Genomic DNA, 25,974 nt, shown 5'->3' with positions numbered 1-25,974 from the left:
ATCAGGTGTATAGGAGCCTGAGGGCGAGACATCTTCTGTGGCCTCCTCCAACACCATATCCAAGTCCTCTTCATTCCCCTCAATGTCTGCATCTTTTAGAAAAGGCGATTTAGTTTCTGATGCTAGGTGGAAAAGGAGCCCAGGGGTTTTGAGCCCTGGACAGTTATGGCGGTATTAGTTGTCAGAGTAAGTCTAACATAGTTGCAGAAAAGTCTTCCTTAGTCAGGTAGGCCACTTGTAGCGTGCCTGAGATAAAGCTGGAATTGGATCCAGAGGGCGGCGTTATAGCAGGGTACTGCTCCAGTGCAAGGGAAGAATCCGCTTTGAGTGATTTACAGGCCAGTAAAAGAGCAAATGTGTGCCTGAGCATTTGCTGTGGTCCCCTTGTGCCTGGTTTCCACCATTTCTATTAATGGGGATGTGTCCGTGTGAAATAACCATGGAGTAGGGTGTGGAAATGGGGTAAGTGCAGGGGCGGACTGACAACTCATGGGGCCCCTGGGCAATAGGGGATCATGGGGCCCCTGTGTCCTTGCCATAACTCAAAAAGCCTATGAAAAAGGTACCAGGAGCATCTCATGGGGCCCCCTACTGACCTCGGGCCCTCAATAGGGGAGCATGGGGCCCCTGTGTCCTTGCCCAAACTCAAAAAAGCGTATAAAAAAGGTACCAGGGGCATCTCATGGGGCCCCCTACTGACCCTGGGCCCATGGGCAGTGCCCGAGTTTCCAAATGGTCAGTCCGCCCCTGGGTAAGTGTGTCTGTGAAAGATAGCAGGGAAACCTGGGTGTCAACCACCCTATAGGGAAGTCCTCCAGGCAAAAAGGTGGGAAGAAGTGCCTGAGTAGATTATAAAGGTCTCTAGGCAAAAGCGGTGGTAACAGTGTAACCCGTGGCGTAATGTAACACCACCTAGTTATCCACCTGAGACCAGGGGTGGACTGACAACTCATGGGGCCCCCGGGGCAATAGGGGATCATGGGGCCCCTGTGTCCTCATCCACACTCAAGCCACACCCAAAAAAGCCTATGAAAGGTACTAGGGGCATCTCATGGGGCCCCCTACTAACCCTGGGCCCTCGGGCAGTGCCCGAGTTCCCGAATGGTCAGTCTGCCTCTGCCTGAGACTAAGCTCTGAATGGTGGACTTTAGCGCCAAGTTTGAAAACTTAAAAAAGTGAATAATTTTCACACACAGACCTGGTTTCCTGATAATGTTAACGTAAAAATGAATTCTATACAGGAGACACATAATAAGTGGAAGGCTACAGTATCAGTACAGTATCATGACTTATCTGTCCACGTCAAAGGTCCCTATTTTGGGTGCAGGCTTCACCGGTCACGATGGGCAAACCCCCACAGGGGTCTTCAGGGTCAGAGTTCCTAGAGAAGAGCCACGGCCCTGGACCTGTACCACGCAGTGCAACAAATTCCAAGGTAAGCACCCAAGTGGGATCCAGTGCCTGGAGCAACATTACAGTCGTCCCCACAGTGTGGGGTCCAGGTACGGTTCCCAACGTTACACCAATCCAGATGCACTGCTTCTATTGTTGTAGCAGAAAACATCGAGGAGCTGACTGAAGGGTTAATTGGAGAATCCGAAACAAGACAATAATCTAAATTTGAATAAAATGATTTCTCCGAAAGGGAGAAGAGGTCTACCACCTAAGGACACTAGCAAACTAACTGAGGTCTCATGAAGTGAGGTAAGGCTATGGGGGTTGGCTCTGAGGAAGAGGTTGTGTTCTCGAAACGCGTTAGTCAGTTGGTCATCCAGGGTTCCATCGTATGGACTCATGAAGTGAGGTAAGGCTATGGGGGTTGGCTCTGAGGAAGAGGTTGTGTCCTCGAAACGCGTTAGACAGTTGGTCATCCAGGGTTCCGTCGTATGGACTCATGAAGTGAGGTAAGGCTATGGGGGTTGGCTCTGAGGAAGAGGTTGTGTCCTCGAAACGCGTTAGACGGTTGGTCATCCAGGGTTCCGTCGTATGGACTCATGAAGTGAGGTAAGGCTATGGGGGTTGGCTCTGAGGAAGAGGTTGTGTCCTCGAAACGCGTTAGTCAGTTGGTCATCCAGGGTTCCATCGTATGGACTCAGATGCTGTTTGGATCATACATCTTGTTCAGTGTGACATGCTGTGTTTTTATGTCCATTGTGAGTATGATACTTACTTTGTTCTTTCAATAAATATTTTTAAACGGTAATGCACTAGGTGGGTGCACCCTCTTTTTTGTTTTTCCATTTGCATTTATGGGGGTACGCCCAGGGGGTGTGTCCAGTAAAGTTTTGCTAGTGTCCAATCACCAGAAAGTAGCAGCCTATAACTCAGGGTCTTTAAACCTCCAGCCCGTGTCCTGTACAGTACAATGAAGATAATGGGGCACCATGTCAATGGGAGAAGAGCTGTGAGGGATAGGGTGGACATTTCTACTTGATGCCCTGAAATCTATCATCTTTCTATGCTGCATTTTATTCCTTTTTGTCGCAGATCTTCAGCTGCTACTCGTAGTGCGGAGTAATGAGCGCCAGCGTACTGCTACAGGCTCTGCTAAACACGTGTAGCTGTATGAGGCATTGTCCACCATTGGGTGGTATTCTGTACGGCAGCCTGGTGTCGGAGACTTTTACCGTCCTATACACTCCCCATTACACATGTGCAGTTGTACAATCTCATAGCCTGACCTCTCACGTTACTCTGCAGGTGCTGCTAAACACACGTAGCTGCCCATCACAATTCCTAGCAGCTTCAGCCCTGCAGCCTGCCTTCTGTTCAGAATTGGGTCAGTACCTTGCAGAGCCTCTTTGGCCAGCCGCAGACTCTGACTCTCGGCCTCCAGCTGCTCTTTGCGGGAAGTGATGTTGGTCAGTTGTTGCTGGACATCAAACAGCGTCGTCTCCAGAGCCTCCTTCTCTGTCCTGTGGAGGAGAAGAACAGAGCTCTATAGATGCTGGAGGAAAAGGGGGACAGAGCTTTATAGATGCCGGAGAAAAAAGGGGACAGAGCTCTATAGATGCCAGAGGAAAAGGGGGACAGAGCTGTATAGATGCCGGAGGAGAAGAACAGAGCTCTATAGATGCTGGAGGAAAAGGGGGACAGAGCTTTATAGATGCCGGAGGAAAAGGGGGACAGAGCTGTATAGATGCCGGAGGAGAAGAACAGAGCTCTATAGATGCCGGAGGAAAAGGGGGACAGAGCTCTATAGATGCCGGAGGAAAAGGGGGACAGAGCTCTATAGATGCCGGAGGAAAAGGGGGACAGAGCTCTATGGATGCCGGAAGAAAAGGGGGACAAAGGTCTATAGATAGAGGGAGAGCTCTATAGATGCTGGAGGAGAGATGGAGCTCTATAGATGCTGGAGGTGAGGAGAGATGGGGCTCTATAGACGCTGGAGGAGAGGAGAGACGGGGATCTATAGATGCTGGAGCAGAGGAGAGATGGGGCTCTATAGATGCTGGAGCAGAGGAGAGACGGGGATCTATAGATGCTGGAGCAGAGGAGAGACGGGGATCTATAGATGCTGGAGCAGAGGAGAGACGGGGATCTATAGATTCTGGAGCAGAGGAGAGATGGGGCTCTATAGATGCTGGAGCAGAGGAGAGACGGGGATCTATAGATGCTGGAGCAGAGGAGAAATGGGGCCCTATAGATGCTGGAGCAGAGGAGAGATGGGGCTCTATAGATGCTGGAGGAGAGGAGAGATGGGGCCCTATAGATGCTGGAGGAGAGGAGAGATGGGGCTCTATAGATGCTGGAGCAGAGGAGAGATGGGGCTCTATAGATGCTGTAGCAGAGGAGAGATGGGGATCTATAGATGCTGGAGCAGAGTAGAGATGGGGCTCTATAGATACCAGTATGGAGGAGAGATGGGGCTCTATAGATGCTGGAGCAGAGGAGAGATGGGGCTCTATAGATGCTGGAGGAGAGGAGAGATGGGGCCCTATAGATGCTGGAGGAGAGGAGAGATGGGGCTCTATAGATGCTGGAGGAGAGGAGAGATGGGGCTCTATAGATGCTGTAGCAGAGGAGAGATGGGGCTCTATAGATGCTGGAGGAGAGGAGAGATGGGGCTCTATAGATGCTGGAGCAGAGGAGAGATGGGGCTCTATAGATGCTGGAGCAGAGGAGAGATGGGGCTCTATAGATGCTTGAGCAGAGGAGGGATGGGGCCCTATAGATGCTGGAGGAGAGGAGGGATGGGGCTCCATAGATGCTGGAGCAGAGGAGAGATGGGGCTCTATAGATGCTGGAGCAGAGGAGAGATGGGGCTCTATAGATGCTGGAGCAGAGGAGAGATGGGGCTCTATAGATACCAGTATGGAGGAGAGATGGGGCTCTATAGATACCAGTATGGAGGAGAGATGGGGCTCTATAGATACCAGTATGGAGGAGAGATGGGGCTCTATAGATGCTGTAGCAGAGGAGAGATGGGCTCTATAGATGCTGGAGGAGAGGAGAGATGGGGCTCTATAGATGCTGGAGCAGAGGAGAGATGGGGCTCTATAGATGCTGGAGCAGAGGAGAGATGGGGCTCTATAGATGCTTGAGCAGAGGAGAGATGGGGCTCTATAGATGCTGGAGCGGAGGAGAGATGGGGCCCTATAGATGCTGGAGGAGAGGAGAGATGGGGCTCTATAGATGCTGGAGCAGAGGAGAGATGGGGCTCTATAGATGCTGGAGCGGAGGAGAGATGGGGCCCTATAGATGCTGGAGGAGAGGAGAGATGGGGCCCTATAGATGCCAGTATGGAGGAGAAGAGGGACAGAGCCCTACAGATGACAGAGGTACCGTGTACAGTCCAGGGTGTATCATGGGGGGTTTCCTCTGTTTGGCCTTCTAGCTGCTTAGTTACAGCTGCAGCACCCATCCGGGGTAAGGAGTGTCTGTAACTGTTCACTGACCACACCGACTCACTCCATGTCACACGCTCAGTGATGCCCCCTAGTGGTCAAAGATCACTGAACTACAACAGAATAATAAACTGAAAAGACCATTGGAGAGAAACTGGTGTCCACAATGATCATGGTGTCAATTGTTCTGCAGATTCCTCTAATAACAGCCTCGTGTTTTTTATGGTAGGAAAATTTCTTGATATAGGGGGCCTCAGGTGCAGCCCCTGAAATCACTAAAGGGCCGTACATAATATTCAGCAAATGTAATGTTATAGAAAGCTGTCAGAAACTGCAGACATTCAACAGGGGATGATCAGAGACTGCAGACATTCAGCAGGGGATGATCAGAGACTGCAGACATTCAACAGGGGATGATCAGAGACTGCAGACATTCAACAGGGGATGATCAGAGACTGCAGACATTCAGCAGGGGATGATCAGAGACTGCAGACATTCAACAGGGGATGATCAGAGACTGCAGACATTCAACAGGGGATGATCAGAGACTGCAGACATTCAACAGGGGATGATCAGAGACTGCAGACATTCAGCAGGGGATGATCAGAGACTGCAGACATTCAACAGGGGATGATCAGAGACTGCAGACATTCAACAGGGGATGATCAGAGACTGCAGACATTCAACATGGGATGATCAGAGACTGCAAACATTCAGCAGGGGATGATCAGAGACTGCAGACATTCAACAGGGGATGATCAGAGACTGCAGACATTCAACAGGGGATGATCAGAGACTGCAGACATTCAACAGGGGATGATCAGAGACTGCAGACATTCAGCAGGGGATGATCAGAGACTGCAGACATTCAACAGGGGATGATCAGAGACTGCAGACATTCAACAGGGGATGATCAGAGACTGCAGACATTCAGCAGGGGATGATCAGAGACTGCAGACATTCAACAGGGGATGATCAGAGACTGCAGACATTCAACAGGGGATGATCAGAGACTGCAGACATTCAACAGGGGATGATCAGAGACTGCAGACATTCAGCAGGGGATGATCAGAGACTGCAGACATTCAACAGGGGATGATCAGAGACTGCAGACATTCAACAGGGGATGATCAGAGACTGCAGACATTCAACAGGGGATGATCAGAGACTGCAGACAATCAACAGGGGATGATCAGAGACTGCAGACATTCAACAGGGGATGATCAGAGACTGCAGACATTTAACAAGGGGTGGTCAGAGACTGCAGATATATAAACAGGGGATGATCAGAGACTGCAGACATTTAACAAAGGGTGGTCAGAGACTGCAAACATTTAACAAGGGGTGGTCAGAGACTGCAGACATTCAACAGGGGATGATCAGAGACTGCATACATTTAACAGGGGATGATCAGAGCCTGCAGAAATTTAAAAGGGAACGATCAGAGCCTTCAGACATTCAAGAGGGGATGATCAGAGACTGCAGACATTCAGCAGGGGATGGTCAGAGACTGCAGACATTCAACAGGGGATGATCAGAGACTGCAAACATTCAGCAGGGGATGATCAGAGCCTGCAGACATTCAACAGGGAATGATCAGAGACTGCAGACATTCAACAGGGAATGATCAGAGACTGCAGACATTCAACATGGGATGATCAGAGACTGCAAACATTCAGCAGGGGATGCTCAGAGACTGCAGACATTCAGCAGGGGATGGTCAGAGACTGCAGACATTCAACAGGAGATGATCAGAGACTGCAAACATTCAGCAGGGGATGATCAGAGCCTGCAGACATTCAACAGGGAATGATCAGAGACTGCAGACATTCAACATGGGATGATCAGAGACTGCAAACATTCAGCAGGGGATGCTCAGAGACTGCAGACATTCAACATGGGATGATCAGAGACTGCAAACATTCAGCAGGGGATGATCAGAGACTGCAGACATTCAACAGGGGATGATCAGAGACTGCAGACATTCAGCAGGGGATGATCAGAGACTGCAGACATTCAGCAGGGGATGATCAGAGACTGCAGACATTCAACAGGGGATGATCAGAGACTGCAGACATTCAGCAGGGGATGATCAGAGACTGCAGACATTCAACAGGGGATGATCAGAGACTGCAGACATTCAAAAGGGGATGATCAGAGACTGCAAACATTCAACAGGGGATGATCAGAGACTGCAGACATTCAACAGGGGATGCACTGTGGGACTATAGGAGATATTCTGATCAATAGACAAGTCCTGTATTGACACAACTATGATATAAAACAGAATAAACAGCTATTTTACAGCCGGAGAGATCCGAGTGTTTAATGTCACCTTAGAGCTGCTATTTCTTCTGACTGCGTTCGGTTCTCGCGCTCACACGCGGTCAGCTGCACCACCAGGTTGCCCTTGTCCTTCATCAGAGCCTCCTTCTCTCTGGAGGCCCGGAGGAGACTCTCACTATGCTGCTCCACCTCCTTCCGGCTCTGCACCAGCTCCTCACTCAGACAGTTCCTGTGCCGTGTCACCTGCAGGGGCAGTAGTGGGAAAATTAGCTTTTGGGGCTCCCCTTTGCCCACCTCACCTGTTCAGCTTTTCCCATAATCCCCGGCCCTCACCTGCCCCAGCTGCTCCTGAAGTTGTGTCTTCTCCTTGCGGAGGGAATGGAGCTCCTGCAGGAGTTTCTCGCGGGTTTGCTCCATGGCCTGCAGGGAGTTATCCAGGCCGAATCGCTCCGTGTCCAGCTCCAGCTTTTCCTGCTCCAGCCGCACTAACTCGTCCCGAATGGAGGCCTTCTCCTGCTCCACCTCGTGCTTCTGTCCCTGCAAGGTGGAGCGTTGTTCCTCCAGCTGTAGAAGGAATACACAAGTGTGTCTATAGTGCATCTCTGGATCCTGGATCTCTGAGAGCGAGTCTACCGTCCCCACCAGGATCTGCATACATGATACGGCATCCCAGTCTGGGTGGTCATACACCGCATACATGATACGGCATCCCAGTCTGGGTGGTCATACACCGCATACATGATACGGCATCCCAGTCTGGGTGGTCATACACCGCATACATGATACAGCATCCCAGTCTGGGTGGTCATACACCGCATACATGATACAGCATCCCAGCCTGGGTGCTCATACACCGCATACATGATACAGCATCCCAGCCTGGGTGGTCATACACCGCATACATGATACAGCATCTCAGTCTGGGTGGTCATACACCGCATACATGATACAGCATCTCAGTCTGGGTGGTCATACACCACATACATGATACAGCATCCCAGTCTGGGTGGTCATACACCACATACATGATACGGCATCCCAGTCTGGGTGGTCATACACCGCATACATGATACGGCATCCCAGTCTGGGTGGTCATACACCGCATACATGATACGGCATCCCAGTCTAGGTGGTCATACACCGCATACATGATACGGCATCCCAGTCTGGGTGGTCATACACCGCATACATGATACAGCATCCCAGTTTGGGTGGTCATACACCGCATACATGATACAGCATCACAGTCTGGGTGGTCATACACCGCATACATGATACAGCATCCCAGTCTGGGTGGTCATACACCACATACATGATACAGCATCCCAGCCTGGGTGGTCATACACCGCATACATGATACAGCATCCCAGCCTGGGTGGTCATACACCGCATACATGATACAGCATCCCAGTCTGGGTGGTCATACACCGCATACATGATACAGCATCCCAGTCTGGGTGGTCATACACCGCATACATGATACAGCATCCCAGCCTGGGTGCTCATACACCACATACATGATACGGCATCCCAGCCTGGGTGCTCATACACCGCATACATGATACAGCATCCCAGTCTGGGTGGTCATACACCACATACATGATACAGCATCCCAGCCTGGGTGCTCATACACCGCATACATGATACAGCATCCCAGCCTGGGTGGTCATACACCGCATACATGATACAGCATCCCAGTCTGGGTGGTCATACACCGCATACATGATACAGCATCCCAGTCTGGGTGGTCATACACCACATACATGATACAGCATCCCAGCCTGGGTGCTCATACACCACATACATGATACAGCATCCCAGTCTGGGTGGTCATACACCACATACATGATACAGCATCCCAGTCTGGGTGGTCATACACCGCATACATGATACGGCATCCCAGTCTGGGTGGTCATACACCAACATACATGATACGGCATCCCAGTCTGGGTGGTCATACACCGAATACATGATACGGCATTCCAATCTGGGTGGTCATACACCGCATACATGATACAGCATCCCAGTCTGGGTGGTCATACACCAACATACATGATACGGCATCCCAGTCTGGGTGGTCATACACCGCATACATGATACGGCATCCCAGTCTGGGTGGTCATACACCGCATACATGATACAGCATCCCAGTCTGGGTGGTCATACACCGCATACATGATACAGCATCCCAGCCTGGGTGCTCATACACCGCATACATGATACAGCATCCCAGCCTGGGTGGTCATACACCGCATACATGATACAGCATCCCAGTCTGGGTGGTCATACACCGCATACATGATACAGCATCCCAGTCTGGGTGGTCATACACCACATACATGATACAGCATCCCAGCCTGGGTGCTCATACACCACATACATGATACAGCATCCCAGTCTGGGTGGTCATACACCACATACATGATACAGCATCCCAGTCTGGGTGGTCATACACCGCATACATGATACGGCATCCCAGTCTGGGTGGTCATACACCAACATACATGATACGGCATCCCAGTCTGGGTGGTCATACACCGAATACATGATACGGCATTCCAATCTGGGTGGTCATACACCGCATACATGATACAGCATCCCAGTCTGGGTGGTCATACACCAACATACATGATACGGCATCCCAGTCTGGGTGGTCATACACCGCATACATGATACGGCATCCCAGTCTGGGTGGTCATACACCGCATACATGATACAGCATCCCAGTCTGGGTGGTCATACACCGCATACATGATACAGCATCCCAGTCTGGGTGGTCATACACCGCATACATGATACGGCATCCCAGTCTGGGTGGTCATACACCGAATACATTATACATGCCAAAAACAAGGCCCGCAGCCCGAATCCAGCCCACCAGGCCCTTTCATGTGGTTCTTGCACCTCTCCTGCAGCTGTAGCACCCCCCTCACATCCGCCCCCACCTTGTCTCAGTAGTCAACAGCAGAGAGTAAGACAGAACTCCTCCGCCAGATCCTGCACTTCTCTGTGCAGCCATGGAGAGACTCGTGTCTTCCCCCCCCCCCCCCCCCCCGTTTCAGCAGTCAGCAGTAGAGAGGAGAACAGGATGTCACCCCCTCACCTCCGCCTCCCCTGGTCTCAGCATTCAGCAGACTCCAGCAGCTGACTTCTGCCCTCCTCTGATCCTCCTCCAGACCCTGCACTTTTTGCTTTCCATCTCCACCCCCAGCTTCTTCCCAGGAACAGCACAGGTAAAGGGATGGTGGGGGACATGTGATTTTTTATGAAGGGGGCACTTGACATCTGATATAGGGGAAGGGGTTGGGGTGCTCTGGACATCTAGTCTTACATATAAAACCGGCCCTTGGAGGGTAACCATGCAGCCCACAATGAAATGGAGTTTGACACCCGACATACATCATAATGGCTTGTCATGGATCATCACCTCACCAGTGACAAGCCTTCTGACCCCGCTGTGGTGTGACCAGTACCTGAGCGATGACCTTGTTCAGCTCCATCTTGTCGTGGGCCAGGCTCTCGTTCAATGCACTCATCTTGGACAAAGCATCTCGCAGGGAGGCCTCTTCCGTCCTCTGCCGATTGAGTGCCAGCTCCAGCTCGGCGCGACTGGTCTCCGCCTGGTGGGAAGAAAGGAGATCCAATGACCCTGCGGTGAAATACTCCCCACGCTGGTCTCATTGGGAAGACCCAGAAGTCCAATGCAGGAAAAAAAAATGAACGATAAAACAGTTTTCGCTTTGATGGTAACAAAGCGAGCAGAAGATCGAGGTGAGTAGCCGGCTTATTCAGAAAGGCAATGCAATGAGCAAAGCGGGCTACTTACTAAAACTGGAGGGTGCAAAATCTGGTGCAACTCCGCATAGAAACCAATCAGCTTCCAGGGTTTATTGCCAAAGCTTCATTGAACAAACTGAAGTTAGAAGCTGATTGGCTGCCATGCACGGCCGCACCGGATTCCACCAGAGTGCTCCACTTATACTAAACCTACCCCAGCGTGAAAAACTAGAGAATTAGAGAAGAAACCTGCAATGTGTGAATGGAGGAGACTAAACTCAGCCGATTCTGGATATGACACATCATGGCTATGTCTAAAAATCTTACAAAGGACAAACATTCTCTTAAAAGTCAACCTTCTAGAGATGTCGTGACCTGGAAGAAGCATGCGGACAGTGAAACCTGAAAAGTATGAATGACAACCATCCTACATGCTTTATCCAGGTCAATGAGTCACTAAGTAGTGAAAAGCTGTCATTATGTCGACTTATCTGCTGCTCATGGACAGTAAATCAGGATTAGGGACAGTGGAAGACGGAGATCTCACCTTAGACAGGGCCTGGGAAATGTCAGCCTTCTCTGCGTCAGACACTTCCTTCTCCAGGCTGGACTGCTGCAGCGCCTCTTTCACCACCACCAGCTCCTTCCGGAGGGCGGACAGCTTCACCTCCAACTGCTCCTGGGCCTTGTGCCTGCACAACGCAAAAATGGGGCATGATGAATGGTACCATGTACATCTTATGTGCAGTGACAACCTCTAGGGTGGTATCATGACAACCTCCAGCTGTACAGTGTGCACACCCCATGCAGAATCTGTAAAGTGCTGGCCATGCCTGCTGCACCAACACCGCCACACATCCCGGATGTAATGCACAAAGTGGCACCTGGAGAAGCAGGGATGTTCCATTCCTATCGCCCGACGCTCGGGACATGTAGTTCTGGGCGCCGGGCAGGTAGTTTTTTTCTACCTTTAGTCCCGCTGCGGACTCACCTGTCAGGTGGAAGCATTCGGGTGGCAGCGCTGCCGCCTGATCGCTTCCACACAGTGCATCGCATTACATTCAGTGGAGCACAGGGGAGACCCTGGAAGCCTCAATAAAGAGAACCTGTCACCAAAAAAATCATCACATCCCCTATCTAAATTTTATCATTTTGTTCACACAACTAGAGCTTTCTTTTGGTGGTATTTAACCTCTTGGCGCCGGCCGAACGCAAATGTGCGGCCTCCCGGCGTCTGGGCCTAGATGCTGAGCGGCCGCACATTTGCGTTCCATTAAAAAAAAAACCATATGTGCTGATAGCGCACTCCCAGCACACGTGTCCGGTACTCACAGAAAGGTCCCGATCTCCTCTTTCGATCGGGACCTTTCCCGATCATGTGACGGCGTGTCACGGCGGTCACATGACCCTAAACCCCGCCTCGCCTCCCAGCTTCTGAAACCCTTAAAGGGTGTCACATTCTGGTATTGGGGTGATTAAAGATGGTCTACATCCTCTCCTCTTCCCATCATCTGCTAGTTGTCAGACCGACCGCCGTTCGTCTTTTTGTTTCTTAACCACTTCCTGTCCGGACACTTTTACCCCCTTCCTGACCAGGGCAATTTTCAGCTTTTAGCGCCATCACACTTTGAATGACAATTGCGCGGTCATGCAACACTGTACCCAAATTAATTTTTTACCATTTTTTTGAGACAGATAAAGCTTTATTTTGGTGGTATTTATTCACCGCTGGGATTTGTATTTTTTTTGCTATGTAAATGAAATGTCCAAATTTTGAAAAAAAGTGTTTTTTTTATAAAATTTTGCAAATAAATATTTCATCATAAATCTTAGCCAAAATTTATTCCATTATCTTTTTGGTAAAAAAAAAAAATCCAAATTAGTTTATAACCAAAAATTATCATTTTTAAACATTTTTTTTTACATTTTTATTTTATTTTTTATATTATTTTTTATTTTTATTTTTTTTTTTACATACTGTCACCCTAGCAGTACAGTGTCACCATGGTGACACTGTACTAATTGTGGGGGGTGATGAAGATTTTTTTTTTTTTTTTTTTACACTGATTGCTTTTACACCCATATAGGATGTAAAAGCAATCATTTCTCCTTCTCTCTGGCTGCATTCTTGCACTCATTGAGAAGTACTGAGTGAGCTGTGATTGGTCACAGCTTGTCACATGGTACAAGACTGTTGTGAATAGCCTTGTACCATGTGACCTCTGTGATCATTCACAGATTTCACACGTAGTAAGCAATGATGTCAGAAGTGACATCTTGCTTACTACTTTGCATGTGATCACTGATTGGCCAATCAGTGATCACATGATCGGGACCTCGTACAGAGGTCCCGTCTGACGATCGGTGTTTCACTGTGTCCGGAGGACACAGTGGGCACTGGATCGCGGTGCTGCGCGCTCCCAGGGAGCGCGCACAAGCAGGGTTGCGGGGAGGCCGTTTATAAACACCCACCCGACCCTGCAGTGCCACTATCCAGCCGTTTATATGCAACGGCCGGTCGGGAAGTGGTTAATCCTTTGACCCAACACTGATACCCGGTTCTCAAACTATACCGACAAAGTGCACGCTTTCAGTGTTGTATTGTTCTCCTGGCCAAATGTTGCGGCTTTTTGTTACCTGCATTCTCGCATCAAAAAACCCCCCAAAAAGTCTACATCTTCTAAATTGTAGCTGGGGGCTCTGAGATCTATGAGCACAGCTGTACAGGTCTATGAGCTCCATTGGTACACAGGCTGTATTTCTGCACTAAAAATGATAAAACTTGCAACAAATCTAATCTCTCTGAACGCAGAACGATCCGACCGGACGGCGCTCTGGTTGTACAGATGTGGTCATGCAGTGATATGGTGGGAGGATGGGAGTTGTACTCCGGGAAGGATCACTGTCTAGTTCAGTGTCTGGTTTGTCTTTATATGTTGCAGTCAGAATTCTAAACATCTCAGTTCATGTAATGTATACTGTATGTGATTGTAGGGATCATGAACGTGCACACAAGCGCTCGCTCACCCTCTCTCCACCTCGCGCAGCACCCGATTGCGGTCCTGGCATGCATCCTCTTTCTCTTCTTGTAGGAGGTCCCTCTGCCGCTGCAGGTCGCTGTTTGCTAGCTGCAGTTTCTCCGCCTCCTGTCGCTGCGTCTCCAGCTGTTCCTGAAGATTCTGGATGTTGCGCTCCACCGCAGCACGCTCACTACAAGGCAGACACAGGCAGGGGTACCATCAATGTTGGTTTGCACTTCATACAAAAGAAATCTCTAAATACTGTGCACAGGATTTTGGAGCCGGTGATCCTTCTCTAATTTTTCCTATCTCAGCATGTCTGTACCTGTTGAGCTGCTCTAGGTTGGTGCGCAGTCTGGACACGGCGCGCTCGGCGTCATCCTTGGCAATGCTGGTATTGTCGAGATCTTGCTGTGTTTGGGTGATTTTCTGCTCCAGGGTGTGTCGCTCATTCTCGCTGTCGCTCAGCTGTTTGCGCAGCGCACCAACCGTCTCCTGTCCAGTCTCCAGCCGCCCTCGCAGTTCCTATGACAACAGACATTGAGCATTCACTCCAGTATGGAGATCTTACCTCCGACCAACTGCTGACTCCACATTCTGCTACATACAGTGGGACTCACACAGCCCGTCACAGCGATCCCCCCTTACCTGCACTTGCAGCTGCCTCCTCTGCAAAGCGGAGTGCACAGCGGAGAGAGCCGAGTCCCGGAATGCTGGCGACAGGCTGCGTCTTGGTGATGTGCTACGGTGCGGGGAGGAACGGCGGATGGGAGAGGAGGTGCGAAGACTGCTGGAAAGACCCCTCAGGCTGAGTCCCGGACCCTCGCTCTCTATAAACTCCGACGTCCTGTCGCTGGAGATCTGCAGACCGCTGTCCGAGTCACTCAGCACCGCCTGGCGGACAATTCCAATGAAAACAAAAAATTAAAATCAAAAAACTTTGGCAAAAATGACTGAACCATAATAAGCGCCATCTAATCAGTATTCATGGAGGGGTGAGTTCCCGCTGTACCGCGTTCCCGCTGTACAGAGTTCCCGCTGTACCGAACTCCTGCTGTACCTAGTTCCCTCTGTACCGAATTCCCTCTGTACCGAGTTCCCGCTGTACCGCGTTCCCTCTGTACCGAATTCCCTCTGTATCATGTTCCCTCTGTACCGCGTTCCCGCTGAACCGCATTCCCTCTGTACCGCCTTCCCTCTGTACCGCCTTCCCTTTATACCGCCTTCCCGCTGTACCGCCTTCCCGCTGTACCGCCTTCCCGCTGTACCGCCTTCCCGCTGTACCGCCTTCCCGCTGTACCGCGTTCCCCAAGTTTATCCTCTAGCAGACCTCTTTTCTTACAAAATATAAAGAAACTGCAAAACCAATATTTAATTGGGAGGATAATGGTCTCTTGTAAGCCTGAGATTGTCAGCTCCTCAGCCTACATTTGTGGATGTCAGACCTGAGTGAGTTCTCGGAGGGTCTCTTGTAGAATTTCTCTCTCAGCCTTCAGTGATTCCACCTCCTCCCCGACCAGCATGGCCTGCTCCTCCATCTGGCTCTTCTCCTGCAATGACAAACGAAATGTCTCAAAACATGATGAGGAACGAGAAGCCTCCCACCTCACTGACCCCGAGGATGCTCACGCTGCTCCGCACTCTACTCTTAGGTCTCAAGCAATACCAGCAACACAGGTCACTGTATCTACGCACAACACTTACAATGTTTGGTTAAAGCGGAGCTCCACCCAAAAGGAGAAGCTCCACTTTAAGGACTGCACCCCCGCTGCCCATTAAAGATTGGCACCTTTGGGGGGCAGGGGGGAGCTGGTACCCAAATTAGACAGGTACCCGCTCCCACTTCTGGTCCGATTGCCTAGGCCGGGTGTCGGCAACCCGCGGCTCCGGAGCCGCATGCGGCTCTTTTTCACCTTTCCTGCGGCTCCGGAGCACACTGCCCACCAGGTGACAGGCAATAGGGTCGGCAAGCCGCGGCTCTTTTAATGCAGATCTTCTGTGTGCCGGGCGCCCGCTGGCAAACATTGGCTGTCAGGATGTAGGCGGGGCAGCCCGGATGTAGGCGGGGCAGCGTGACGAACTCCTCTCCTCTCACAGTCCGCCCTGAAGACCAGAACGGCGCGGGAACCCAGCGAGAGGAACGCGCGGAGCAAAGGTAAGTGAATTCACACAATATGGGGAATGAATTACTATATGGGGGATGAATTACTATAGGGGGGATGAATTACTATAGGGGGGATGAATTACTATAGGGGGGATGAATTACTATAGGGGGATGAATTACTATAGGGGGGATGAATTACTATATGGGGGATGAATTACTATATGGGGGATGAATTACTATATGGGGGATGAATTACTATATGGGGGATGAATTACTATAGGGGGGATGAATTACTATATGGGGGATGAATTACTATATGGGGGATGAATTACTATATGGGGGATGAATTACTATATGGGGGATGAATTACTATATGGGGGATGAATTACTATAGGGGGGATGAATTACTATATGGGGGATGAATTACTATAGGGGGGATGAATTACTATATGGGGGATGAATTACTATATGGGGGATGAATTACTATAGGGGGGATGAATTACTATATGGGGGATGAATTACTATGGGGGATGAATTACTATATGGGGGATGAATTACTATATGGGGGAATGAATTACTATATGGGGGATGAATTACTATGGGGGATGAATTACTATGGGGGATGAATTACTATATGGGGGATGAATTACTATATGGGGGATGAATTACTATGGGGGATGAATTACTATAGGGGGGATGAATTACTATATGGGGGATGAATTACTATATGGGGGATGAATTACTATATGGGGGAATGAATTACTATATGGGGGATGTATTTTCAGTTTTAAAAATGTTTCTCTCAAAATAAATTTCAATCGTGGTTTTGGCGAGATTTGGCTCAGTCGAAAAAAAAGGTTGCCCACCACTGACCTAAGGCTATGATTGTGATTATGACGATACACTGTGGCCCTGATTAACCCTTTGCTTACTGGGCCCTTAAACCCCCTTCATGACCAGAGCGTTTTTTGCAATATATGCAGTGTCGGATTTGTTTTAAATGTTGCAATGGTTTTGCGGCTCCCAGTCTTTTTTTCCCTCTCGGAAACGGGTCCAAGTGGCTCTTTATGTCTTAAAGGTTGCAGACCCCTGGCCTAGGCGATCAGAAACATGGTATCCTCCCTCCCTTCCTGTAGTCTTTTGGGACACGTGACAGGTCCCAGAAGACTACAGGACCATTCATGAAGCGCAGCGCTACTCGCGCATGCGCAGTGGGTACCCGGCTGTGAAGCCGCAAGCTATCTCAGCCAGGTGCCCACACTGAAGATGCCGGCCTCCTAGAATCCAGGACAGCCGGTGAAACGGGCTGCGGGGGACACACCGCGGGACTGAGGGACAGGTAAGGGGCTGTTTTTTTAAAAGTCAGCAGCTACAGTTTTTGTAGCTGCTGACTTTTATTTTTTGACAGTGTGAGCGGAACTCCGCTTTAACTTTAACTCCGGACAAAAAACAAAAAAAAAAACTCTAAGGCTCCATGTACACAGGACACTTCTGAACGATGGAAACTGACTGCTGGAAAACGGAGGTTAAAAAAAAGTCTGTTTGGCCGCGTTTGCATACCGCGTTTATGAGCGTTTGCGTTTAGAAGCGTTTTTTAAAGATAACCTCAGGTGACCTTCCAAAATGCCCAGAATGCACTGAAAAGCAGTAAAAATTAACTATTTCAGACATTTTGAAAGAAATAGAGAGAGCAGAAGCAGAGAGAGCAGTATTTGTTGAGATTAGCTGCCTTTTTGTTTTGTGGTGTTTGGATGTTCCGGCTCATTTCTGTGCAGAGATTATTGCAGCATCTAACATTTTATTTCATGTGAAACCTCAAAGTACGGTGTTCCGGGTCCATTTGAGTTCCGGGAAAACGCTTTGCATGCATTTTTCATGATGAAAAAAGCCTCTGGACAGCATCTGGAAATGGAAGAGTTAAAAAAAAAATTCCAAACGCAAACGCTGATAAACGCTGTTATCCGCGTTTACAAGCGTTTGGCATTTGAAACGCTGATAAAATCTACTCCTGAACGCAAGTTTGGTGCGTTCAAAAAAACGACTGTAAACTCAACTGCCTGTAAACGACGATGTGTACACGGACACATAGGAAAACATTACGGAGAGTTCAGGGGCTGCTGAAAAAAATGCAGAAAAGCTTCTGAACGTCAGATCATCAGCTGCAGTGTACATGAGCCCTAAAATTAAATATAATCCTCCACAGCCTCAAAGGTTGTAAAACCCACTTAGTGCCTTTGTAAACCCAGATATTCCGTTGTAAAAGTAGCAGCGACATCATCACAGCACTGTACATAGCCTGTGCAAAGAGCAGGGCTGTGGGAGGGGCCCAGCAGGCTCCACCCACTAGAGACCTACAGAAGGGGGCGGAGACAAGACCAGTCCCCGTGAACAAGGAGAGAGAGCAGCAGTGAGCGGTCTTTATTACAGGAAGTCTCACCCTGGATGACTGGACAGATCTGGAAGAAACACTCAGAGATCATCGAGATTCAAGAAAAGGACACAATGAGCGGATTTACCGTATTTGCCGGCGTATAAGACGACTTTTTACCCCTTGAAAATCTTCTCAAATGTCGGGGGTCGTCTTATACGCCGGTATACGGCATACTGACACTTTTTAGGGGGGCGGCGCGTTGCCGCCGCCGCCCCCCCCCTTCCCCCAATGGAAGGGACACTAAGTACAGGGGTGGGCAGCGGCTGTTTCTTACCTGGTTTCGGTCCCACGACGATCCGGTCCAGGAAGCGCGGCTGCGCCTTCAGTTCGGCCACTGGATGTTCGTGCGGCTGCTCGGCTCTGCCTCCTCACCAGTGATTGGCCGCCAGAACTGTAGCTCAGGAAAGGCACACAGGCGGCCAATCACCGGCGAGGGGGTGGAGCCGAGTGGCCCCGCGAAAATCGAGTGCAGGACCAGCAGGTAAGTGGTCAGTGTAGAGGTGCTGCTGCAACCACATATGCTGGCTGAAGCAACACCATACGAGAACAGGGTCAGCAAGTGTCAGTGGGAGGAATAGTGCCCCATCATTGGTGTCACTGACACCAATGATGGGGCACTATTCCTCCCACTGACACCAACGATGGGGCACTATTCCTCCCACTGACACCAACGATGGGGCACTATTCCTCCCACTGACACCAACGATGGGGCACTATTCCTCCCCCCCACTGACACCAACGATGGGGCACTATTCCCCCCACTGACACCAATGATGGGGCACTATTCCACCCCCCACTGACACCAATGATGGGACACCATTCCTCCCACTGACACCAATGTTGGGACACCATTCCTCCCACTGACACCAATGATGGGGCACTATTCCCCCCACTGATACTAATGATGGGGCACTATTCCTCCCACTGACACCAATGATGGGGCACTATTCCTGCCACTAATGCCAATGATGGGGCACTATTCCTCCCACTGACACCAATGATGGGGCGCTATTCCTCCCACTGACACCAATGATGGGGCACTATTCCTCCCACTGACACCAATGATGGGGCACTATTCCTGCCACTGATACCAATGATGGGGCACTATTCCTCCCACTGACACCAATGATGGGGCACTATTCCTCCCACTGACACCAATGATGGGGCACTATTCCTGCCACTGATACCAATGATGGGGCACTATTCCTCCCACTGACACCAACGATGGGGCACTATTCCTGCCACTGATACCAATGATGGGGTACTATTCCTCCCACTGACACCAATGATGGGGCACTATTCCTCCCACTGACACCAATGATGGGGCACTATTCCTGCCACTAATGCCAATGATGGGGCACTATTCCTCCCACTGACACCAATGATGGGGCACTATTCCTGCCACTGATACCAATGATGGGGCACTATTCCTCCCACTGACACCAATGATGGGGCACTATTCCTCCCACTGACACCAATGATGGGGCACTATTCCTGCCACTGGTGTGCATTGGAAGAGGGGTAGTCTTATACGGCGAGTATAGCTCAAACACTAAATTTTAGCAGGAAAAGTAGGGGGGTCGTCTTATACGCCGGCAAATACGGTATACAATAATTGATTATTCCGGAGTTCAGCTTTAAGTCTCTGAACATCTGTGCGGCCATCTTGTTCTGTACCTTCTCCTGCAGGCTCCTGATCTGAAGGTCTTTTTCCTTGTTGTCGCTCTGCAGACGTTCTATGGTCCTAATCAGCTCTGCCGCCCTGCAGGACAAAACCACGCCTAAGTCACGGAGCAGAGACACGGGCAGCCAGCCACTGGGCATCAGAAACAACCTCAGTCCACCTGGATCAGCAGGTCTGTGCCACGGGTAACTAACCTGGCGCCAAGCTCCGCCTTCTCTGCGTCATACGCGGCTTGCAGCTGGATCATTTGTCGCACTTTGTCCTTCAGCTGCTCGTCCAGCTGGGCCAGCTGCAGCGCCTGCCTCTCCACTACGACGACGCCATTATTTTCTGCCAGCCGGTGGGATCCGCTGACGTTCAGACACGAGGCGTGAAGAGTGCGGCAGGACTGCGACAGTTCCTTCTGCATCAGCGTCAGGTCCCTACGTACAGAAAGGGGGGGAAATCATATGGGGCTTCATGACAAACTAGGAGAGGGAGAACATGCAAACTCCATGCAGACAGTGTACAGAAAGGGGGGGAATTCATATGGGGCTTCATGACAAACTCGGAGAGGGAGAACATGCAAACTCCATGCAGATCGTGTACAGAAAGGGGGGGGGGATCATATGGGGCTTCCTGACAAACTCGGAGAGGGAGAACATGCAAACTCCATGCAGACAGTGCCCTGAACCAAGTGCTAAACACTAAGCCACTCTGCTGCCTGCTACAGACAAGTTCATTCCATTATTTTCACTCCATTGTCATTTGTTATTTTGCAGCCAAGTGTGGACTGGCCTTGGGAGCTTACAGTCACACGCCCCTGATGCAGCCAGATCTTACCACCCTCTAGATAAAATACAAAGCCCTCATCACCCACCTCTCCGTCATGGTTTTCATCTCGCTGAAGTGTCTGCGGAACCCAACAACCTGCCTCCACAGTGACAGCAGCCGGCTGTGCTCATTACTGAAGTAGGAGTTAAAGGACTGAAGGGGGTGACAAAGGAGAAAACAATAAAGATTTCATTTCCTTATTTATATATCAATATATTAAGTCGCTTACACCAGTCTCTGGACTAGAGGAGCTTACACTCTAATATCCCCTCCCCCACAGTCCCATCAGTCTGTACCAGAGGAGCTTACACTCTAATATCCCCTCCCCCACAGTCCCATCAGTCTGTACCAGAGGAGCTTACACTCTAATGTCCCCTCCCCCCACAGTCCCATCAATCTCTGTACCAGAGGAGCTTACACCCTAACGTCCCCTCCCCCACAGTCCCATCAGTCTCTGTACCAGAGGAGCTTACACCCTAACGTCCCCTCCCCCACAGTCCCATCAGTCTCTGTACCAGAGGAGCTTACGCTCTAATGTCCCCTCCCCCACAGTCACATCAGTCTCTGTACCAGAGGAGCTTACGCTCTAATGTCCCCTCCCCCACAGTCACATCAGTCTCTGTACCGGAGGAGCTTACGCTCTAATGTCCCCTCCCCCACAGTCACATCAGTCTCTGTACCAGAGGAGCTTACGCTCTAATGTCCCCTCCCCCACAGTCACATCAGTCTCTGTACCGGAGGAGCTTACACTCTAATGTCCCCTCCCCCACAGTCACATCAGTCTCTGTACCAGAGGAGCTTACACTCTAATGCTAGTGTCCCCACCCCTACAGTAACAATTTCTGTACCAGAGGAGCTTACACTCTAATGCCCCCCCCCCCCCAATCTCCCAGTTACACATACACTCCACTTTGTCAGTGTGCTGCACAGAAAGTCTACATTTTGGTATAGATCTGCATCTTGTGAGTGATCTGCGTCTCTGCAAATGAAATGGTCTCAGGACAATGTGGAAGACGCATGAAACCAGATAGAACCTGGCACTGATCTATGGATAATGTCACTCACCTCTTCCTCCCTCCTCCATTCACTCTCTTTCTGCTCCAACTCATCACGAGCTTTGGTCCAATCATTTGTCAGCTTGCGCAGATCCTCACTCAAAGCCTGATTGGCGGAGTTGGCCTGGTCCAGCTGCTCTCTCAGCATGGCGTTGACCTGGGTGAGGCTGGAACTCCTATGTGGAAGAGAAAAAAAGCTGAACGGCGATGGTGGCAGATTAGGAGGTTTCATAGTACTGGGGCGGGACACTGGAAGGATCTATAGTACTGGGGCGGGACACTGGAAGGATCTATAGTACTGGGGCGGGATACTGGAAGGGTCTATAGCACTGGGGCGGGGCACTGGAAGGATCTCCAGTACCGGGACGGGACACTGGAAGGATCTCTAGTACCGGGACGGGACACTGGAAGGATCTCTAGTATTGGGACGGGACACTGGAAGGATCTGGAGTACTTGGACGGGACACTGGAAGGATCTGGAGTACTGGGACGGGACACTGGAAGGATCTGGAGTACTGGGACGGGACACTGGAAGGATCTCTAGTACTGGGATGGGACACTGGAAGGATCTCTAGTACTGGGACGGGACACTGGAAGGATCTCTAGTACTGGGACGGGACACTGGAAGGATCTCTAGTACTGGGACGGGACAATGGAAGGATCTCTAGTACTGGGACGGGACAATGGAAGGATCTCTAGTACTGGGACGGGACACTGGAAGGATCTCTAGTACCGGGACGGGACATGTAAGGATCTCCAGTACTGGGACGGGACATGGAAGGATCTCCAGTACTGGGACGGGACATGGAAGGATCTCTAGTACTGGGACGGGACACTGGAAGGATCTCTAGTACTGGGACGGGACAATAGAAGGATCTCTAGTACTGGGACGGGACACTGGAAGGATCTCCAGTACTGGGACGGGACACTGGAAGGATCTCCAGTACTGGGACGGGACACTGGAAGGATCTCCAGTACTGGGACGGGACACTGGAAGGATCTCCAGTACTGGGACGGGACACTGGAAGGATCTCCAGTACTGGGACGGGACACTGGAAGGATCTCTAGTACTGGGACTGGACACTGGAAGGATCTCTAGTACCGGGACGGGACACTGGAAGGATTTGGAGTACCGGGACGGGACACTGGAAGGATCTGGAGTACCGGGACGGAACACTGGAAGGATCTGGAGTACCGGGACGGAACACTGGAAGGATCTGGAGTACCGGGACGGGACACTGGAAGGATCTCTAGTACTGGGACGGGACACTGGAAGGATCTCTAGTACTGGGACGGGACACTGGAAGGATCTCTAGTACCGGGACGGGACACTGGAAGGATCTGGAGTACCGGGACGGGACACTGAAAGGATCTGGAGTACCGGGACGGGACACTGGAAGGATCTGGAGTACCGGGACGGGACACTGGAAGGATCTCTAGTACCGGGACGGGACACTGGAAGGATCTCTAGTACCGGGACGGGACACTGGAAGGATCTCTAGTACCGAGACGGGACACTGGAAGGATCTCTAGTACCGGGACGGGACACTGGAAGGATCTCTAGTACCGGGACAGGACACTGGAAGGATCTCTAGTACCGGGACGGGACACTGGAAGGATCTCTAGTACTGGGACGGGACACTGGAAGGATCTCTAGTACCGGGACGGGACACTGGAAGGATCTCTAGTACTGGGACGGGACACTGGAAGGATCTCTAGTACCGGGACGGGACACTGGAAGGATCTCTAGTACTGGGACGGGACACTGGAAGGATCTCTAGTACCGGGACGGGACACTGGAAGGATCTCTAGTACCGGGATGGGACACTGGAAGGATCTCTAGTACCGGGATGGGACACTGGAAGGATCTCTAGCACTGGGACGGGACACTGGAAGGATCTCTAGCACTGGGACGGGACACTGGAAGGATCTCTAGCACTGGGACGGGACACTGAAAGGATCTCTAGTACTGGGACGGGACACTGGAAGGATCTCTAGTACCGGGATGGGACACTGGAAGGATCTCTAGTACCGGGATGGGACACTGGAAGGATCTCTAGCACTGGGACGGGACACTGGAAGGATTTCTAGTACTGGGACAGGACACTGGAAGGATCTCTAGTACTGGGACAGGACACTGGAAGGATCTCTAGTACTGGGACGGGACACTGGAAGGATCTCTAGTACCGGGATGGGACACTGGAAGGATCTCTAGCACTGGGACGGGACACTGGAAGGATCTCTAGCACTGGGACGGGACACTGGAAGGATTTCTAGTACTGGGACGGGACACTGGAAGGATCTCTAGTACTGGGACAGGACACTGGAAGGATCTCTAGTACTGGGACGGGACACTGGAAGGATCTCTAGTACCGGGATGGGACACTGGAAGGATCTCTAGTACCGGGACGGGACACTGGAAGGATCTCTAGTACTGCACAAGTTGCAGAGATTTCTATAAAACATTCTTCTGCTGGGTGAGGAGACCGGAGGGGCCAGGTGGCCAATGTGCCAGAAGAATGGTAAACAGTAACATGTTTCAGGCTATCACTGTGAGAACATTTGCTGGTCACCAGCTCCGCCCATTCCTGTGACCGCAGGTTGTCTCTCTCCTACCTCTGTTGTTCCTCCTCCAGGCGTATCAGTGCGTTCTCCAGCTCATTGCTGGTCTCCTCCTCCTGCCGCAGCCGCGAGTCCGTCATCTCCAGGCGGCTCTGCACAATATATATATCTTCATGCTCAGTAATGTGTCAGTATCCAGGTATTTAGAGATCACCGCCCTCATCCCCCTTCCCCTCCCCCCACCAATGCCTCCATCTGCTTTTCCCTCCAGAAGGGCAGCACCATCCTTGTTCAGGCATCACCCAGAGCTCATGTTTAACACAAAGATCTTTATTTCATATAAACTAAGGCTCACACTAAGACGTTCGTGCTCCAGCTCTGTCGATCGTTCCAGCAGCTGCTGCTCCACCTCTCCACATCGCTTCTTGTACTGCAGAACCTGCGGAGACCATCAAAGGTTATGAATACCCTCATCAAATCCCCAGCCGGCCCTCCATAGAGCAGTGCTTCCCATCCGGCCCTCAGAAAATACAAACAGGTCATGTTCTCCAGATCTCTTCACAGGATCCAAGGTGAAAGGATCAGCATGTTACTAAGTCGGTCTGCGGCTGAAGCTGATGGCACACATTATATTCTGATTGTACAATGTCCTTTAAGATGACCATACATGGGACAACCCATCGCCAATCACTTAAGTCTACCAAGAACTTTGTAGGGTGAGGTTGTCTGATTGGATACAGCCTGGATATAGGAAGACACTGAGATTACAGAATTGTTGGCAAATCTAAAGAAATTGTACAGTTTTGATTGGGTATGAAATAAATAGGTTGCTTAAGTAGGCGCTCACACCCCATAGATTTGGTAAGTTTCCCTCACGCCCCAAAGATTTGGTAAGTAGGCCTTCACACCCTATAGATTTGGTAAGTAGGCCTTCACACCCCATAGATTTGGTAAGTTTCCCTCACACCCTATAGATTTGGTAAGTAGGCCCTCACACCCCATAGATTTGGTAAATTTCCCTCACGCCCTATAGATTTGGTAAGTAGGCCTTCACACCCTATAGATTTGGTAAGTAGGCCTTCACACCCTATAGATTTGGTAAGTAGGCCTTCACACCCTATAGATTTGGTAAGTAGGCCTTCACACCCTATAGATTTGGTATGTTTCCCTCACACCCTATAGATTTGGTATGTTTCCCTCACACCCTATAGATTTGGTATGTTTCCCTCACACCCTATAGATTTGGTAAGTTTCCCTCACGCCCCATAGATTTGGTAAGTTTCCCTCACACCCTATAGATTTGGTAAGTTGCCCTCACACCCTATAGATTTGGTAAGCTGTCCTCACGCCCCATAGATTTGGTAAGTAGGCCTTCACACCCCATAGATTTGGTAA

At 50.5% G+C, this 25,974-nt stretch overlaps 1 protein-coding gene across 1 annotated transcript in view; it reads right to left on the bottom strand.

Moving 5' to 3' along the window:
• The window catches only part of LOC149427618 (uncharacterized), a gene marked incomplete at its 3' end in the record, with an annotated part of 53,653 nt that overhangs the window by 13,373 nt on the left and 14,306 nt on the right, over positions 1–25,974 (bottom strand). The window contains 15 exon segments of the mRNA XM_089667848.1: positions 2,788–2,915; positions 7,183–7,376; positions 7,467–7,697; positions 10,607–10,753; positions 11,458–11,602; positions 13,938–14,120; positions 14,256–14,455; positions 14,579–14,824; positions 15,376–15,480; positions 20,143–20,227; positions 20,344–20,571; positions 21,009–21,115; positions 22,028–22,193; positions 24,634–24,731; positions 24,935–25,018. Coding sequence (XP_089523974.1) covers positions 2,788–2,915; positions 7,183–7,376; positions 7,467–7,697; positions 10,607–10,753; positions 11,458–11,602; positions 13,938–14,120; positions 14,256–14,455; positions 14,579–14,824; positions 15,376–15,480; positions 20,143–20,227; positions 20,344–20,571; positions 21,009–21,115; positions 22,028–22,193; positions 24,634–24,731; positions 24,935–25,018 — 2,347 coding nt within the window.

The sequence above is a fragment of the Staurois parvus genome, unplaced genomic scaffold (genome assembly GCF_062004578.1).
Source record: "Staurois parvus isolate SC_StPar_1 unplaced genomic scaffold, SC_StPar_1.0 ptg003609l, whole genome shotgun sequence".
NCBI classification, from domain to species: domain Eukaryota; kingdom Metazoa; phylum Chordata; class Amphibia; order Anura; family Ranidae; genus Staurois; species Staurois parvus.
This window is presented reverse-complemented; position numbering and strand designations above follow the sequence as displayed.